This window comes from Enhydra lutris, unplaced genomic scaffold, assembly GCF_002288905.1.
Source record: "Enhydra lutris kenyoni isolate GAN:26980312 unplaced genomic scaffold, ASM228890v2 scaffoldscaffold2, whole genome shotgun sequence".
Taxonomy (NCBI): domain Eukaryota; kingdom Metazoa; phylum Chordata; class Mammalia; order Carnivora; family Mustelidae; genus Enhydra; species Enhydra lutris.
The window spans coordinates 11,481,136-11,495,858 of record NW_019154086.1 but is presented as its reverse complement, the minus strand read 5'-3'; the positions used below and the strand labels follow the sequence as shown (position 1 = coordinate 11,495,858).

Genomic DNA, 14,723 nt, shown 5'->3' with positions numbered 1-14,723 from the left:
GCTGGCATTCTAGAAACATGGGATTCTTTAATATAGTGGCTACAAAGACAAGTCCCTTAGGAAGGATTTTGTCAGTGAAGTTGAATAGATACATTGAACTTTATTAATCCAACAAATTTTTGCTTATTTTATTGGATTATGTTATTAAAGCTACCTCCCAAATTCTTTTTTTAAGATTTTAAAGATTTTTTTTTATTCATATGACAGAGAGAGAGAGAGAGAGCACAGCATGGGGAGCAACAGAGGGAGAGGGAGAAACGGGCTCCTCACTGAGCAGGGAACCTGATGTGGGGCTTGATCCCAGGACTCTGGGATCATGACCTGAGCTGAAGGCAGACTCTTAACTGACTGAACCACCAGTTATCTCAAGCTACTTCCCAATTTCTAAGGTCTCTCAGGAAGCATGCCATTGTCTTCACTGCTAATTGGGCTTCATAAAAATGTATTTTGTAAATAGTACACTAATTTTGCAATTAAAATATTTAATTAAGTGGCTATGACAGCTAGCTGTTAAGTTAGCTCTCCCTGTCCATATATGGGTCTCTTACAGAGGTATACAGATATCAAGGAGGGAAATTATTATTTGTTAAACCATGAAAAATGTTTCTTCTATGGTAACTATCCACCTAATGGCTCAAGTTGAGGGGTAAAATTCTTTTAGATCATGCAGATTGATAAATGCAAACCAAGGACCTCCTGTTTTACTTGGTTTTTAGGAAAGAATCTTTCCTGTACTTTGACATATGTTAGATTTTTGGGGAGATTACCAACCAACAAGTTATTATTGCAAATTTTACAGTACACATTTGTTCTGTAATGTAATCATGATCTTAAAACATCCATTGTCTAGTTACGTTCCAAGCATTTGATATATGCATCTGTGATAATGTATTTATTTGTCATTTTAAAATCCAGGATATTAGCACTAATTTCAGCTTACATACCATTTAGGGATACAGTTTGAGAGGGCCATGGAATTAGCTATCATCTAGATCACAGATGAATTAAAAGATAATTTAGGGTGTTAACGGCAAAGAAAATCATTCTTATTTGATCTGCTTGGTATTATTACTATGGGATGACAAAAAGTTAATCTTAAGTAGAAACAAGTGGAAAGTAAAAAAAGGTAAAAGTAAAAAAAGATAAAAGTAAAAAAAGATAATTAAACACTTAAGAAAAAGCATATAATTTAGAACTTCTATGAGACAGGAGATTGATATGTTCTCTTAAAGTCAGTAGAGGAAAAAACCTTATCATCTGAGAGACATTTGGAAGAGATAAATATTATCCATATTGTATTCTGTGCTAATTTATATAAGAACTATATTCCTTAAATATTTAAGTAAGTGCTATGATGGTGGCACACTAGCTTTATTTTTTCATTAGAAGAAAATGCCAAGTACAAATGCCTCTAAGAACACAAGCTTCTTCAAATTTCTTCTTGATTGACTTGGTATAAGCTTGAAGCAGGTTTTCTTCCATATTTTACTCCAAGATTATTTAATATCCATTCTTTAAGTGTAAGGATATAAATAATACCAGGGATGTAACAGACACTTAAAGTTCAATAACTGTCCTGATTTCTCAATGTAATTTCATACTATTCTATAAAATGACAATGCTGTATCTAAAATTACTATTTTTTATTAAACATTTGGACAGAAAATGGTAACTGTATCTTTTGTCCAGAAACTTTAGCTATAAAATTATTGGACCAGATTAGAATTCTTTCCAAGGTATATGTATGATAAAATTTTTCCTTTTTAAAGATGTATAATAATGTTGCGTATTGAGATACCAAATAGTGCGTTCTGTAATATTTTTTAAAAAGTATATTTCTTAGGTATTAAAAATATACAGTGTTTTTGCCTTGAGATATACTTTTAAGATTAAAAAACACATCAGGGGCACCTGGCTCAGTTGGTTAAGCAACTGCCTTTGGCTCAGGTCATGATCCTAGAGTTCCCGGATTGAGTCCCACATTGGGCTCCCTGCTTGGCGGGGAGTCTGCTTCTCCCTCTCACCCCTCACCTCTCATTCTCTCTCTCCCAAATATATAAATAAAATCTTTAAGGAAAAAAAAAGTCAGACACTTCCCACCAAAAACAAAACAAAACAAAACAAAACAACAACAACAACAACAACAAAAAACACATCAAATAAGAGTATTCCTTCAGGATAAAAATCTGTTTGACCCAGCTGTACTGAGTGATGAGGACAAGAAAAGGAAACCACACAGTCTCAAAATACCATTTTTCTTGAACCTCTACTTTGGAGGGTATTGTGGACTGATATGTGTTCCCACCCAAAATTCTTATGTAGAAGTCTTAACCCTCTAGTACCTTGGGATGTGACTTTATTTGGAAATAGGGCTGTTGGAAATAGAATTAGTTAAGAAGAGTCATATTGGAGTAGGCGCCTAATCCAATATGGCGGGTGTCCTTATGAAAAAGGGAAATCTGGATACAGAGACAGACACACACAGGAAAACATACAGACAGGGAGAATGTCATATGAAGATTGAAGTAATGCTGCCATGAGCCAAGGGACTACCAGAAACTAGGTAAGAGGCCTAGAACAGATTCTTCCTGAGCACTGCAACTTCAGAGAGAGAATGGCCTTCTAGCTTCCAGATTGCAAGACAATAAATATCTGTTGTATAATCCACTCAGTTTTTGGTATTTTGTCATGAAAGCCTAGAAAATGAATACAGAAGGCAATACTATCACATTGCAATCATAAGAAATTACATATTCTTTTGAGTTTTTTTTCCTTCAATATTTTGCAAGCCTTTTTTTGGTATATTAGAAAACTCAATGTGAAAAGTGACTTTTGAATTAAATATTATGTTGCTCTCTCTGGTGGGCCCTTCCTAAATTATTTAGTTTTAGCATCAGTGGGAATTGGAAAATGCAGAAGGTACTGGAATCAAGATCTGAGAATTCTATGCTTTGCAGTTTTGTTTTGTTTTTTTTTTTTTGAACAGTAGGAACTTCTCTGTGCATCCAGTTCTTATGGATTTTCCTGAAAGTAGAGACATCTGCATTTTTCTAAGGTGGCTCTCTAGTTTTGGAGGGGTGAGCTTCAGTTTCATAGATAGGGAGGATAAATCTGATCTGGTAGGATCCAAACTTATTTAATTTCCTGCTTAAATGTACCAAATACAATTTTATTTGCTTGATCTCTCAAAGTGATAGTTGAATTTAGAAAATGATTGCTTTTGTGTGGCAGAAGATTAATGCATCTGAAAAGGGGAGTGTTGGGTATACTGTTTTCTAACCTGATATCTAACAGTAATGGTAACATCTGTTAGAGCTTACATGGTGTTAAGGAAGGGCTTACATAGATTGCTTTATTTCATCTTCTCAAGTAACCTAGGAGATATAGATGTTGCTGTTGCAGAGGAGGAAAGAGACTTAGTCAAGTAACTTGCCCAAGGTGAAGAGCTGCTAAGTGGTACAGCTGGGGTTTGATGTTGCCAAGTTTGACCCAGAGATCCCAGACTACCCTCCTGCATTAAGTGCCGCTATCTTGGGTTGTAATTTTTACAGCTGGGTTGTATTTTTTTTGTGGTTGTAATTTTTAGCATTTAAGGGAAATCACAATTTCCTTCACCCACGATTTTCTTCACTTACTTAAAAGTATAATGAAAATATAGCAGGTAATTTCAAGCTGAGGACACGATGGGGAAACAGATCAAGACAGTACATAATTGTTCTCTCCTTTCTCCATTAAACTCTCTCCTGAAATCCAACATAGCCTTTGTTCTTTGACTCTGAACACTATTTTTTCATCCTTATTTGAACAACCTGCCTTTGAATGTGAACGCTGACTGAATAAAATCAATGCAGAAAGGCGGCCTCTGATATAGGTGAAAAGTAGCGTTACGTCAGATCTTACGTAGCTCTCTCGGGGTGAGCCCTGACTAGCATCTGTGAGAATTGAAAAATGCAGAGGGGACTAGGGGAGGTGTGATTCATCCCAGTGGCATCCTGCATCCACTCACTGGATGATACTTACTGGGGCCTATACAAATGAGAGTTCGCTGACTGGGTAGGTTTAATTCCAGAAGAACGTTCAAATAAATTGTCGTAAGAGGAGACAAGTAACACATTTACGTGACAGAAAAATGAAATTAGCTCTATAATGTTTCCAATATCTGGAACTTTTAATTTTGTCATCTCAATCACTTGAAGGGGCTGCCTAAATTTTAATTTTACTGGACTTTGGTCATACACAGTATTTCCAGCCAGAACTTTGAAAAACCTTACTCTGAAATAGATGCTATTGTTTGAAAGACTCCTTGTAATGTGACTCGAGATGCAAAGATGTAGGTATGCATAGAGAAATGATTTCTACTGATAGTGGTGCGCTACTGTTCGCAAAGTTGGTTGGGTAAACTACAATGTGGATTCTTCTAGAATACAAACCGATGTATTAGTTTATGTGGAATATTGTATGTCCTCAACTTTCGTTTAGTTGCAAAGATTACTCTCCACTTAAAACTCATCACAGAGAGAAAATACGCATTTCACTGTAGTGAAAATGAGCTCTACTTGAGGATCAGTTAAAAGTGAAAGAATTACCGGCTGTGTTGGACGTTACTGGCCTTGCTATTGCCTCCGATTTGGTTTCACAGAGAAAGTCATCGATGGAGGGACTCAAGAGGGGTCTGCTTTCTTGCTGCTCATTCACCAGCTGAGAACAAATGAACACAGGTATCAAAGGGCTTTGTTAAACTGCAGAATAGGACGAATTACAATGCAGCCTTGCAACGAAATGAGAATAGCAAGCCTATCAATCAATAAATAAACAAATAAATAGGGAGGGACAAGAAAGAAAAAAAATATCAAGGGATGGGGAATGAGCCTTTTAGCATTGTCAACATATTTTCGATGCAGCCAACTTCAGTTTTAAAGCTCAAGCCTTTTTTTTTTTTCCCTTCCTAGAACTGTTTTAGAATTATTCTCTGAATTTCAAATGTAGAAAATGACTCCTCTTGAATCACAGTTCCTACTCTTCAAGTGGATAAAACGTTACTGAAACCCGGAAGAGTGGCCTCAGACGCTGAGGTGACACATTCTGGTTAGGGTGGGCAGTCCACATTATGTGATTAAGTACGCACACACAGAGCTCTATGTGTGTGGATGAATGTTCTCCTCTCCTCTCTCTCTTAAAAAGCTCAAGTCATTTTTGGGCACATATCCTTCTTTATATTTCCTTGGGATGCTTCTGTGGTTCATGACAATCATTATTTGGGGAGAGTAGGAAATACTTATACTAACTGTACAGGTATCCACTAGATATGTTTCTGAAAATCTATATGTAAAATGGATTTCTATCAATTCAGTTGTCTTTTCCCATTGGTTTGTTCCCTTATTCCAGAAATCCTTCAGTGTGATTTTTAGTTGGTCTTTAATGATCAGTGGCAGCCAATTATTTACTTTCAGTTCTTTTGCACCTCTTAGAATCCAGACTTCCTTAGGTTCTGTTTCCATGGTTAAGGGAAATAAATATACTCATGATATGCAAGTAGTTAATTCCTAAATTAACTGTCTGAGTTTTTCAGGAGTTTTTAGATTGGCATTTCTTAAAATGGGGATAGCTGTCTAGTTTTCTACTTGTTCTAAGAAAAAGACATGCCCCTAAATCTCTAGATTTTCAAATACTGACTTGTAAGGCTGTATTTTGAGAGATGTAAAAAACGAAAATAAAGTCTTATTTTCTTATTTTGTTTCTTCATTTTGGATATACTTAAATTCTTTTGTAAACACAGGGACTAATAATTTATTCCTGTATCACAGCTCTGTGAGTAGATGTGTGGAATGGGCCTAAATTAACTATAGTTTTAGAAGACCAGGGTGTTAGATCTCCACAGATACTTTTAGCTGTAAACACTAAAAAATTATAGTCTGAATTTGATAAGAGGTTTCTAGAAAGGCCCTTGCTGACATAGATATCTAAATGGAAAAGCAAAGGAAAAGGCCCAGTTAATTGAGAGGCCTTGTCCTTTTAGGCAGGTCTGTTTGTCAAAGGCAATAGGATTTTTTTTTAGAGCCTCTCTCTCTTCATGAAAGTTCAGACTTATTTTCCGGAGGAAGCACTTGTAGCATTCTCAGATTTTCTCAGCACAGGAGGAAAGAAATACCAAAGAGGGGGATGCTTAGGGAGTCCCCCAGGAGCCTAGAACGGAGGCATGGCTTCTCCTCTGCCTCATAAGGCCTCTGCCTCTTCCCACACCTACTGTCTAGTTTCCCAGCACATGTCATACCCAGACTGAGGGAGTGTTAGGTCTGTCCAATTCCCGTAACTGAGCTGTTCCTTAAGCAAAATAACAAACTACATTCAGAGTCCATGTTTTTCAAAGTGGAGCACAGTGTGCCTGTTGGGAAATGCTGGGGTTGAAGTGGGGGATGGTGGCAGGTCTCTGGGGTGAAAAAGATGAAGGGCCAGATTTCAGATAGCATGGAAAGCTAATTTGGGAATTGAAAGTTTTTGGTTTTGATGGAGATATGGAAGATAAAACAAGAAATATCATGAACTCGTTTCTTAGAAGCTCTGAGGTCGGAGGCTACATCTTACTCATATCTTTCACAACTTCAAATAGAATGTTTTCATGTAAGAGGGGATCAATAAATGCCTACCAAATGGGACAGTGACTTTGCAGAAACTGAGGATATAAAATATCTGTTTCGAGCAGCCCAATTTTGAATTCTGTCTTCAGCTGGATGAATTTGGGAATCATTATTTTAGCCAGGCCAAGTCCTATTTTATTTTTATTTGTATAGATAGGAATAGCTTTTCACATGACCCCTCCTCATTTTCAAACAAATCTGTGGCTTTTCTACGGTGACCTGAGAATAAGTAAATCTTTTAGGTCATAAAGGACAATTGCAAACTGAGCTGAATCCCCCGAAGATTTCCCCTCAGCTTTGCTTCCAATCTGTATGCCATTTATTCTCTCCTTATTTAGTGGTAGGATATGACTTACTGACTTTTGCTTAGAATTACTTTCTTCAGTTTGAAAATGCTTTATGAACTTACCTCATTTCATCCTCTGAGTACAGAGTATATTGATGTTATAAAAATAATAAAACGTGAGTCAAAAGTTTTCCACTTTTTAAAATAATTAAGTTAGAGTGATTTCAATTTGGATCAATCAGATTATTATATCTGAGTTAAAATGACCCACCTGATTAGTTTTTAGGGCCTTTGTCTCCTCACTTTTGTTTACATTTAAAATGTTCATTTCTTATGTTCCTCTTCTCAATATTTAAATCAGTTCAAGCCTTTCTAATGGTGACAGATTCTCACTTCTCTTTCAGGACCCCATTCCACTGGCACAAGGTCTGGGAACCTTCTTCAGCATGAGGCAGTGAGGGCCTTCTTACAGCATCTCCATGTTCCTAGGTTGTATCCAGTCTTAGACTTCAATTTTACCTGTTTTCCTCCTCTAAGACAATGACCTCTTTGAGGTCATAGAGATCTTACTCAGTTAACTTTTATATCTCATAGCTGTAGTTTAATAAATACTGAACTGCTTCATAGTCAAACTGAATGGTGAATTGTACAAAAGAATGATTACATGAGCATCTTCAATTTCATACTGGGTCAGTTCACAGAGAGGCCGGTAGTCCTCAGAAATGTAGACCAGTTTCCTGGCAGGTTTTAAACCATAAATCTAAGTCCATTTTCCCCCAGCTTCACATTATTTAAAAATTTGGAAACCTAGAGTTACCTAAAGATTCATTTCCAAATGCAAGTGTTCTACCAAACAGTCAAGGATGCTAAGAGTGAAAGCCTAATGAGAAAAATAAGGGCATCGGTGTGCCCCACGCCATCCTTGGAAGAAGGAAATAGACCAGTACAAATGGGAGGCCAGTGACACTTCAAGACAACACTACTGCCTCACTCAGGGATTTTAAATCAGAGATGCAAATTTGAAGACTTTGAGGGAAAACCCTTATATGATCAGTGGGCATTGGAAACGAAGGGAAACTGCAGGAGTAAGAAGATAGTTGAGTACTTGCATGGAGGTGTTTCCTGGTCACCCAGAATTCAACTGACTATTGAACCTTTCTTTACACTTGCCTTGTAATCATAGGTTGTGAATTAAATATTCAGTCAAATGCCTTCAATTTACTTATGACTTAGACCAGCCAGTTGATATGGCTAATATTAGTCACCAAATTAGTTCTTATATCAATACTGTGTTTAGTATTGAGCAGAATGCAGATAATCACATCCAGCTTTAATAAATTATTGTCTATTTTAAAACTTTAATCTAAAAATGCATTTGCCGTAGTTCATCTTGAATTTCTGTAATTTTGGTGTTAAAAATTTAAATTAATTATGTAATCTAAGCTATAAGGGAGTATTTAACTAAGATGAAAGTAGAGTATTTTGCCTTTAAATACTACCTGTTACTTAACTCCAGTGTATGTTTATATAGTTTATGACATTAGTCTATGTTTATTTACCTTTAAACAACATACTGCTTAGGTGATTCATTAAAAAATATAGAGCTAAGTGTTTGTGATAACTTCTATCACTAAGAATTAAATCCAAACCAAAATACATTTTATATGATAAAACAAGGTCTGTAAATGGTAATAACTCATTATCCCATACGTCTACACTCCAGGTTGATGATCTTAAACTGTTGCTTTGGTTTAAAGTGAAATATTCTGTATTTATTTTTAAACATTTTAGTACTTAAAGAATAGTTTTAAAAGTTAAAACACTGAAGCTACTAAGCTGAAAACAGTTGACAGGTATCTTATAGCTGAATTGTTGACCTAAAAAATTGGTAGTGATATACCATGTCTCTGACCTCATCTAAATAATAGAAAAAAATGAAGATTTTTCCTATGTAAAAAAAATTATATATATATATATATATATATATATATAATTTTAATAGATATATCTTTATGTATTTTGGAAATTCCTTTATTATTTATGACATTGTTGATTAAAATATGTGTCATTTTTAAAGTAGGTTTTCATTCATAATTTTGTAATTGCACTACTTGTTTATGGCTTTATTAGTCCTATGCAAGTTTAGAAATTTGTGCAATGCCCATCAAAATAGTGACCCTATCAAAACTAATGATAAGTTTTGTTAACTGACTCAATCCATTGAAAAGACAAGATGACTCACTAGATCATTAGCATGCTTCCTTTAAGTATTCATACTTTGAGAGTTTTGTCATATATAGTAACTCTGACACCTGACAGAATTAATTTCTTGTGAGCTGGTAATAGTACTAATGGTTCTGCTCTGCTCCCCTCCCTCTACCTATGTTCCTACATATGGGTCCCAGGGGTGCTTCCAGTAAAGGATAACCATGTAATCACTTTTAACTATCTGACTTGATCTAAATGTCCATCAACTATAACTACTTTCTTGACAGAAAAGTTAGACTTAAAAATGTGAATCTCTTCATGGGGAAATGAACAGATATTACCGTTTACAGCTTGGGCAGTACCAACACTGAGGCAAGCGGGAGAACATAAAGCAATTGTATCAGGCTCGTAACAGAAATCCAAACAAGGTTCTATTTAGTAGCCTTGAGAATGTTTTTCCAAACAAGGACATTATTCTTTTTATGTTTATCAGACACAAAAATATTTTCAGTATCAACGTATAAGGAGTAGGGACAGATAGAAACACAAAGGCTGAGCTTGCAAAAAAAAAAAAAAAAATTCCCTTAACAAGAAGACATCTGAAATACATAGTTTTAAGATACTATGCTCTGTAACAAAAAATGAATGGGATGTGTTTTGCTAAAAAGAAGTACCAGGGGATGTGGTTAAAATGGAAACTTTTGATGGTTCCTTATGAGAAAAAAAATCTGCTAACATAACTTCATTCTCATAAAGAAGAATAATTTTTTATGACACAATCAATCCTTTGGCACATAGTTGATCCTTCTGTCCTCAAACTGGATTAATTTATTACAGTCTAGAGGAGTGCTGTACAAGAGAACTACCGTGAGAACCTGATAATTTAAATTTTTCTAGTAGCCACTTCAAAGAAATTGAAAAGAAACTGTTGAAAAATAATTTTAAGAATGTATTTTATTTAGCCCAATGTATCAAAAAATGATCATTTCAACATGTAATCAATAAAACATTATTAATGCCATAGTTTATATTACTTTTCTTAGGTCTAAATCTTCAAAATCGGGTGTGTATTTTATACTTTAAGCACATCTCAATTGTTGGGAGCCCCAAAGCACTCAATAGCCACATATGGGTAGTAGCTCCTGTGCTGGACAGCCCAGGCCTAGAGAAACCGTTTTCCTTCAAAGACTTGAGGGCATATTGTTTTTCCTTCAGATCTTTCATCAATGCACACTTGTTTACATACTGCTTGACTTAAGGTGTTCATCTAGGACAGCATGACCCTGAGCTTCTATGAAGTGCTTGACATATGTTTATTAATACAGAATTAATAACTGAATTAAACAAAAAGCAACTTTCAGGGGCCCAGAAATTTCTGAATTCAGGTCACCCGGCCAACTCTTCTGTTTTAGTTCAATTTGTTCAGCATACTATACATGACTTCACTGGTGTATGTTTGGCTAAATCCCTCTAAAAGTGATTGTAATAATCACATAATACAAAAATATGCTTCAATATAAACTATTCTACACTTAAAACCTATTGACCAAACAGTTATTAAACAAGTTACCAACCCAGGGTTTCAAGAACTTACTTTGTATTTAACTAGTTATGGTTGTCCTAAGGACATTATTGACAGAGCAGCAGTTAGCTTCAGACATTTCTGGAATCTATGAATGAGCAGCTGGTTTTGACATACCAGTGATGAAGATGAGTCAATGTATTCAGTAGTATGTAGTGCTATGTCATAAGGGGCTTTATAGGAGATGCTGGGACAAACATATTTCAAGACACTAATACATTCACACAAGATAACAAGTAAGAATGTGGTATGGTGCACAGACTGGATGCTATGGTTGCTATGAGAAGTACTCACTTTTTCAGATCATTCTGCTGCTTTTTGGTTTGTGCACGCCACTGGTGCATAGCAGGAAAGAAGCCACTTGTGTACAGTGGAAAAAGTATGTCAACTAATAAAGCTGCATTTGACTGAGAAATAATTGTATCACAGCTGTCACTGAATTAATTCCATAAAGTCATCAACACAACAGGTGCATTACATTTTATGAATCAGAACTCTGTTTGCTGATTCATAAACTACCCAGTATGCAACAAGAAGATGATGCATCAAAGAAAGCATTACATAATCTTCATGCAGTAAAACTGTAACTAGTACCTCAAAAACAGTCAATGCAACATTAGACAGGGATTAAAGAAGGAACTTGCTACACACAAATGTTCTGAATATGAAAAAAACGGTAATAATCACAATTTCTTTTCTAAATTAAAAAATAAAAAATATTATTTTGCATTAAATTTTAAATTCAAGCTTAAGTTATAATGGCAATTTTGGATCTTTGAAAGGGATTACTGGAAAGCTCATAGCAATGCATGGTTTAGGGAAAAGAATTTTGGGTGCTGGAGTCTGTCCTAACTTTTGATATTCTGAATGATATGTTATAGCACAACTATGCCAATGGAGATTCTGGGTAGCTCTTATCTACTGATGAACATGGCTATCATTAACCAAGAACTCCCAACTAGTTCTCACCTCCCATAGCATTTACCTGAGGAATTGTGAGCTGAATATTTTGGACACGGATTCTACAAAGGCCAGGAGATCAAGGTAAAACTGTATATGTTTTACTATATAAATTATGTAGGGAATGGAGACCTTGGTAAATATGAAGAAATTTCTTTCTAACTACTACTCTGTGTGATTGGGAAGAAGCATCTCTTCTTTATGGATTAAAAAACTCACAATACAAAATTTATCCCAAAGTCCTAGGAATCTTTGATAACTTTTTTTATTATTCAATTTTGATTGTTGTATGTTGTTATGATTTTCATTACTTACAACACAGTGTTTAGAATAAACTAAAACCACACATGTTGGCAGCAGCTGGGGATGTGATCTGATGATATTCTAAAAATAAGTTGCCATAATTTAGCTTTTGATATAAATGCCTTTCATGAGGACTGTAAATGGACATGTTTCTAATTCTAGACATGTTCATATAATTGGAACTGAATCACTGCATTTACTATTGCATTACAGAGAAAAAGAAATGTTTAAGATAACAATCTAATCTAAATTATAAGATAAATGCAAGTAAAAATATTTTTCATTTAAGAATTTAAAACTGATAGTTCCACAGAGTGGTGATGAGTATATTATACATATTTATGTGGATTTTACAGGGTGTTTCAAAAGTCCCTGAGAACATACAGGATTCACAGTCTCAGTGTGTCTTTGCATACAAATGCAAACTTTTTTCTATACTTGTTATAATAAATGCTGAAAATGGCTCTCATGTGTTTATAATAGAGATGATATTTTTGTTGTCAAGGTCACTAAGTATAAGAGAGGTCACAAATGCCATTTTCTGCATGGGGACTCAGGGACTTCTGGCTCATTCCTGTAAATTAGTTATCCACATAAATATGTATAGACATATATGTAGTATGCATAGTCACAACATAAATATATTTAACATTTAAGAAAATTTAGATATTCTACTGGTAAACTGACATATGTATACAATAGAACTTGTATTTATTCACAGGAATTTGATTTTTTTTTTTTTTTGGTTGTTGTTCAAATGTACCATTAGCTTAATTGTTATTTCTTTCCCAAAGTTGTTAACAAGATTCCTTTATAAAGTAGCAACATGGTTTACTTGCACATACATTTTTTTAAAACTAAAGTTGAGTAATGAAAATTAACATCCACAAATAACTAAATGATGGAATTTTCCTTTTTTTTTTTTTTTAGCAATTTTGGTTTTCATTTTATATTGTATAATTGTTTCATTGAAACTGTGTTTTTTAAAAATTGGTTCAAGTTAATGTTTTTTTTTTTTTGTTTGTTTGTTTGGTTTTTTTTTTTTTTTGCTAGTTAAAAATCACAATGTCTGATATATTAACATATGTCAGCTTCCTACAGGAACCCTATGGGTCTGCCCACCTGTGATGTCATAGTTAGGAGGGGCTTTTCTTCAGCAGACTCCTCCCTCGGTATCTCCTTCATCACCATGGCAACAGCCTTATCTGCCGCCCTAGAGCCTTTTCCCTATAACAGTGAAATCAACAATGACTTGTGTCAGGAGAAATCTTTAACTTATTATTACAAGATATTCTAATGTTTAAAGAGCAATCCAACATAAATGAAGAGGTAGGCTGCTGCAAGTGAATCTTGAGGCTTTTGGCTGAGGAGAAAACACACAAAATCTGAAAAGAGATTATTTGTGAACTTTTAGTTAGCTACTTTTTCACCTTTACAGCTGACATATTATATTTAATTTTAACATAGTATTTTATATGTATAATATATTTTAAGGCAATTTACATGACATGAACATAATTTTTACAGTATTGATTTAAAAACACTATGGATTGCCTAGCTCATTTACTAACTGTTCTTATAACATCCTTAAATGTTTTGCATGACAGTGAGGAGTCCGAGATAGGGATCAGGATCAGTGTCTGACTCCCCCAGAGGGATTTTGCTGGGTGGTCTCTGGACTCTGTCATTTTTTAGTGGATCGGGCATAAAAAGAGTAAAAGTGTCATAAAACTTCAAAAAATTCTTCAACAGCCTAACATCCCAGAAATTCACCCAGCTTGTGTATTTTGTGGAGATGGTATGATCTTGGTGAAAAATTTTTCAACTCTCAATGATTTTGAAACCAAAGAATTTTAATAGGGCTTTAGAAATGCCTTTTAATTAGAGGATCGCAAAGAATCTAGGTATAAATAAAGGATGATAAATAATTGAAGCACTGATACATATATCCCCACATTTTTTTTGTCTCATACAAGCATAATTTTGGACTATAAAGGGGTATGCTGGCTTTCTGTCTTTTTAGTTTACTTAATGTTTTTGTGAGTAGATGTGAATAATGGAAAAAACAAAACAAAATATCACCTTCATAACCCAATTAGAAACATCTTATACTATGTAAAAATTAAATACTCTTTAAACATTTTAAAAACGAAAACTTCCATTTTCTCAGGTCTCTAGGCAAAGCCTCCCGAAAGAAACAATTTTATACTAAGAAGCACATATGAGTATCTGTGTTCTAAATCTACTTAAAATACAAATGTAGCATATAGAGATATCACAGGCAAAGATTAAAAAAATGGACATATGGGGGTCTGTTATCTGAAAGGGAATTAAGAGCTAGGGTCAATATTAACTCCAGAGATTGATAAATCTTGATAGTCTCCATGCAGCAAAAAAAGGATGAAATTATGTTATGATCTTGGACTCACACAGGGGTTTAAGTATTTAGAAGATAGGTTTACTCTAGGAAGCAAAACTGTCTATTTTCTCAGGCATTGCCTTTCTAAAATGTAATGAGTGTCAGGTTTTATTAATGAAAACAAAGAACACTTTCTCTGCAGTTACTAGATTTTAAAATGTGTGAATCTCTTTACAATGCTGGAAGTGCCTTTAGTTTGTTTTGACTTATCAGAACTAGCATTACTGAATGATAATGTGTTATCTCCACGATGGGATATCAACTACTGAGATTTTATTTAGCACATATAACAGTAATTTCCATATGTATTCTGAAAAGTTTATAAGGCCG

The 14,723-nt window shown here is 34.6% G+C and overlaps 1 protein-coding gene across 7 annotated transcripts in view; it reads right to left on the bottom strand.

Moving 5' to 3' along the window:
• Positions 1-14,723, bottom strand: part of LOC111149242 (peroxisomal biogenesis factor 5 like) — a 224,514-nt gene that overhangs the window by 79,462 nt on the left and 130,329 nt on the right. For 5 of the 7 annotated variants that reach the window (XM_022506234.1, XM_022506202.1, XM_022506224.1 and 2 more), the window contains 2 exons: positions 13,097-13,201; positions 4,587-4,698 (listed from right to left, as the gene is read on the bottom strand). In XM_022506234.1, coding sequence (XP_022361942.1) covers positions 4,587-4,698; positions 13,097-13,201 — 217 coding nt within the window. The remainder of the gene's footprint in view (positions 1-4,586; positions 4,699-13,096; positions 13,202-14,723) is intronic. The other 2 variants (XM_022506216.1, XM_022506240.1) reach the window with 1 other exon arrangement.